Source organism: Tupaia chinensis, unplaced genomic scaffold (genome assembly GCF_000334495.1).
Source record: "Tupaia chinensis unplaced genomic scaffold, TupChi_1.0 Scaffold145396_1, whole genome shotgun sequence".
Lineage (NCBI taxonomy): Eukaryota > Metazoa > Chordata > Mammalia > Scandentia > Tupaiidae > Tupaia > Tupaia belangeri.
In genome coordinates, this window is record NW_006205257.1 from 5,650,528 (window position 1) to 5,655,213 (window position 4,686).

The following is a 4,686-nucleotide window of genomic DNA, read 5'->3' on the forward strand; positions in this document are numbered from 1 at the left end:
CCCCCCCCCACCGGGAGGATGTCCATGCCGCAATTCCTTCTCCTCCAGTTTCCTCTCAGGATTTTAGGCACGTGTGCACACGTGCCCAGCATGAATTTTAAGCCACAGGGTCTAGGATTCCAACCCTGGTCAACTACATGGGAGTCCAGTGATATAACCATTATTCCATCTGCTGGTCCCCTGCTGGCTGTTTTCAAAGAACAGGCTGGGGCTGGGTAAAAAGCCTCTAATAGCAACCTGGGTGACACCCTGGGCTGCAGCTTAGGCACAAGTTAGATGCCTTCTCTCCAGAAAACTCTTCCTGGATAGTGGTGATGGGTGGGAACATCCCACCCCTACCCAAGAGGGCAACCCATGGGCAGCGTCAAGGAGTGGGGGCTGGACCCCTGGCCAAGCCTCCTGCTGGCCTGTTCCTGTGGAAAGAGGCCAGAACACTGGCTCTCATCCAGCTCTTTCCCAGGAGGCCCCAGGGGTGAGCTCAATCTGTTTCATTATCATCCCCCTTGCCCCAGTTCCCCTAGCCCTACTTCCTACTTGATTCTAGTAAACAAATGTTTAGTGCCAAAGACAGGAAGGGACAGTTAACAAAAAGACTCAGTCTCCCTTCTCACAAGACTACAATTCTCTGATATAGTCCTACCATTCTCTAAGGCTCAACCCAGACTGCCTCCTCCAGGAAGCCCTGCAGGCTGTTCTGGGAGTTCCTTCTCTGGCTCAGACTACCCCTCTCAGGGCTCCGGCCATACCTCCTTTAGCCTTAAGGTGGCCTCTTGTGACCTGGCTCTGCTTCCCTGCAGGCTGTAAGTGGCAGTCAGTGATGCACCCCACCAGTACTACTAAGGAGGGACAAGACTCCTGTGGCCCTGGGAGCCCCCAGCCAGGCTTCCTGGCAAACACCATTGCCTATGCAGGTGGGCCCTTCTTTAAGAAAAGCTGGCATCTGAACATTCCACCAGCCAAAACTTGCAGGTAGGGGCCACTGGATCGAGCCCCTTGTAACAGCCTCCCTTAGTATATGAGTCCTGCGAGGATGCCGCATCCTCCCTGAACTTGGCAGGGAGACCTGCCTGTCATGTCTCCAAAGGCCCTGCGGTCCTGGCTGTGACTTCTTTATCCTGGGACAAGTGTTAGGCTCCAGTGCTCCTCAGACCCGCCCCTCTTCTCTGCAGCACCCAGGAGGAGGGGTAAGGAAGGCTCCACTCAGGGACCCAGTGCAGCCTAAGAAGAGTCAGCTCCTGGCAGGAACATAGCGTCCACACAAAGCTGGGAGGACAGATTCCAGGTGGGGGATGGGAGCCGTGGCTGGCAGGACAGTTGGTTCCTGTGTCCTCGCCAGGCCTTGCAAGCAAAGCCCCAGAAAGGAGTGTGAGGGCCTGGACCCAGGCCCGGCAGAGCCAGCGTTCCTGCCAGACCTCAAGCCCGATTCTGGGAACAGTGAACATCTGCAAAAAGTAGGGGCACTGAAGTCCAGACCGAGAACTCCCGACCTCCGCAGGTGTGGGGGGCAGAGCTGTGGCCAAGAGCAGGGGGCAGCTGTGTGGCCTTGGGTAAGGACAACTCTCAGCACCACGAATGAACTTCCCCACCTATGAATGGGACCAACAGTGGCACCCGCCGGCCAGGAAGGTGAGATAGTCACGGTGTCCATGCAGCCTGCCCATGGGGTGGTCTAGTGTCCCCAGAGGCAAGCTCATTTGACTTGCTTCCTCGTGCACCTTCTGCTGTCAAAATCCAAACCTCAGGGGCCTGCTTAACACCTTGGCAGGGCAGGAGGTGAAGGACAGCTAAGGCTTCCAGTCCACCACTGGAGGCACCAACGGCTGCAGACATGGCCTTACTGGAGCCTAGATACTCCCCGGAGACCTCACGGGGAGCGGATGGCTACACAGTCCCCATGCCTACCCAACTGTACGCTCCCCTCCCAGCCACCTGCACACAGCAGTCAAGGCAAGCTCTTAACATCAAGAGCAGACCCGCTGTCTGCTGGAGCCTCCAGTGGCTTTGGCTTGTTTCCAGTCCACCTGAGCTGACCCCACCTCCTCCCTGGCTTCTGCTCTGGCCAGGCTGCTCCTTTCTTCCTCAGAGCCCTCACATTTGCTGTTCCCTCCGCCTGGAACGCCATCTCCCTGAGTGACATTGCTCAGTCTCACCCTTCGGAGCGTGCTCACCTCTGTGGGTGCTGCCCTTCCACCCTGTCCCCCTTCACAGCACCCGCCGCCTGTTCTGCCCGCCCCAAGGCACCATCCCTGTCCCACACAGCCAGGTCCCTTGCGCCTGTACGGCACAGAGCCAGTTTCAGTGAGTGAGTCTGCATGAAGGAAGGCCGTCCAAAGGTTGCTTGGCTCCCTGAGCCCTCAGGTCCTCACAGGCCCTGACACTTGGGCACAGCTCCATGGGAGAAGGGAGCAGGGCCTCTGTCCTGGGCTGAGGGCCGAGCCAGCACCTACCTGGCCCTGGCCCTGAGCCCTGAAGAAAGGCTTGGCACTCAGCCTGCCCTGGCTTTCTCAGGACATAAGATCTGTCTTCAGGAAGCTGCTCTTCACCCCGTGACCTGTCCCACTCTATGCCCTCTGCCCAGACAAACCAGTCTGAACCAGTTTGTGTGGTTCCGAGAGGCCAGCAGAGAGAAAGGGACTGTAAACAACCAGGTCATTCTTGGAAGCTCCTCTGGCCCACCCCCATGCAGTTATTCGCCCATGCAGGGAAGCCACCAGCAGGTCCTTCACACTTTATCCTCCTGCCCTCTTGCAGAGCTCACTACTGTCAACAGCAGTGGACCCTGCTGAATGGGAACTTGCACCCCAACCTGACCCTCTTCTGGGGTCTGGTGGCATGTGGACACCTGAGGGTGGGGATTCAGACACTGCACCTTGAGGACTAGAGATGGGGTGGCTTTCCCAGCCCTGCAGTCACCACTCCTGGCTGACAGAATCCACTCTACGTCACAGTGGGGAAGACCAGTTCAGAAGTACCCACAACAGAGTGTCTTTAGGGACCCTCAGCTCTACAGCCAGCATGTGGGCCAGGCCTCAAGAGGCTGGTGTTCCAGCTACAGGCCCGTAACACTGGCTCTCAGCAAGGCCAGTTATGGCACCTGGGTTGTCTCCCCACTCAACAGCACTGTTTCCAGGGGCCTGGAGGAGCCACGTAGAAGACAGCTCTCAACCTGGAAGACCCAGGCAGAGCCAGACAGCTGCCTCCTTGCTTCCTCCATCCTGTCTGTTTGGATCACTGACACCAAAGTAAACAGGACTACAGGCGCCAGGTCAAGGTCCCAGCAACCCGATGCAGCTGAGTCCTCAAAGAGACCAGTCAAGGGGTGACACGAACATCTGTCTCCACTGGGCTTACACCATTCCCAGACATGCCCAGTGTGGTGGGCCACGGCTGACTATTCCCGCTCAGCATGGGTTTAAGCCCCCAATTGAGCTGTCTGAAGTAGGAACACGCCTGGACTTTGCAATCACGCAAATCAACCAACCTTTATTATGACGTCAGCCTGGGTAGGCTTTCTGTCCCTGCATCTAAGAGTTCTAATGAAAAATGTGCTTTTCCTGGCCACAGACAGAGATGAGGACAGGACAAAAAGAGGCAGACACCGGACACCTGGAGAGAGGAGAGACAGGGCAGAGACCTCATCAGGCTGTCCTGGGCTGCAGGCCCTGGGGTGTGGTGGGTGTCTTTTGCCTGGCTTAAGTGAGCCCATATGCGTGGACTGGCAAGGCCCAGTGGCCAGGCAGTGGCACCAGGTGTTGGGTGAGCAGATCTTGTTTCCTGGAGGCCTCCCAGGGCTCACAGGTATGCTTATTCCTGATGGGGTGGTTTCTGTGGCTCAAGGCCTCAGAGAGGAGTGGATCCTCACCTCCATCCTGTCTCCTTCTATGTTCTTAAGGCACATGGGGTCATGTCATTCAAGAGGTTGTCAGGAGCTGCAGCTGCAGCCTGTAGGACTAGGAAATGGCATTTGTTCCCAAGAGCCCTAAGTGTTTAGGAGCTTGCTAAATGGAAACACTATTACCTGAAGTGGAACTAGGTTTCCAGCAAGAAGGCATAGGAACCTAGAGGGAGAGCTCACCCTCCACCACTGTGCCCACACTGTGGGGTGGGGCCCCAGGGGTACCAGGCACCTTCAGACTCTGCTCTCCCTCTGGGGAACCTGGGCAGTGGAGCTGGTTTGGACACAGAAGCTCTGTAGGACTAGGGTCATCTGTGGAAGGCAGACCAGGAGACGCCCGAGGCATAGAACTCCACGTGGCTGGGCCAGTCACCATCCCCATAGCCCTCCTTATCCTCGTCCGAGTCATCATCATCTCCACTGGAAGCTCCACAGACTGCCCCAGTCAGGTGGGGCAGCTGTCCAGGGGACCCCCTGCCTTGCTCTTCCGCCTCCTCCTTCCGCTTCTGGGCAGCCAGTTCTCGGTAGCAGAGGCTGCAGACACGCAAGGGCTTGGGCGAGAGGCGCGGCAGCAGGAAGCGCTCGCGGGAACACTCAGCGCAGACCACGAAGCCACACTTGCGGCAGTGGTGGCGCCGGGTGAGGGCGGAGAAGCGGGTGTGTGTGCAGCGCATGCAGATGTCTGTGGCCTTGTCGGGGATCCAGGGCGCCGCATGCTCCGTGATGGGCGGGCGGCCCGTGGCCAGCAGTTGCCGCCGCACACACTCCTCAATGTGGCTGGTCCCCTCCCT

The 4,686-nt window shown here is 57.9% G+C and overlaps 1 protein-coding gene across 2 annotated transcripts in view; it reads right to left on the reverse strand.

Moving 5' to 3' along the window:
- Window positions 1-3,456: 3,456 nt before the first annotated feature.
- PLEKHF1 (pleckstrin homology and FYVE domain containing 1) overlaps window positions 3,457-4,686 on the reverse strand; it is an 11,718-nt gene continuing 10,488 nt past the window's right edge. For both annotated transcript variants that reach the window (XM_006168005.2, XM_027768068.1), the window contains exon 3: window positions 3,457-4,668. In XM_006168005.2, coding sequence (XP_006168067.1) covers window positions 4,204-4,668 — 465 coding nt within the window. In that variant the 3' untranslated portion in view covers window positions 3,457-4,203. The remainder of the gene's footprint in view (window positions 4,669-4,686) is intronic.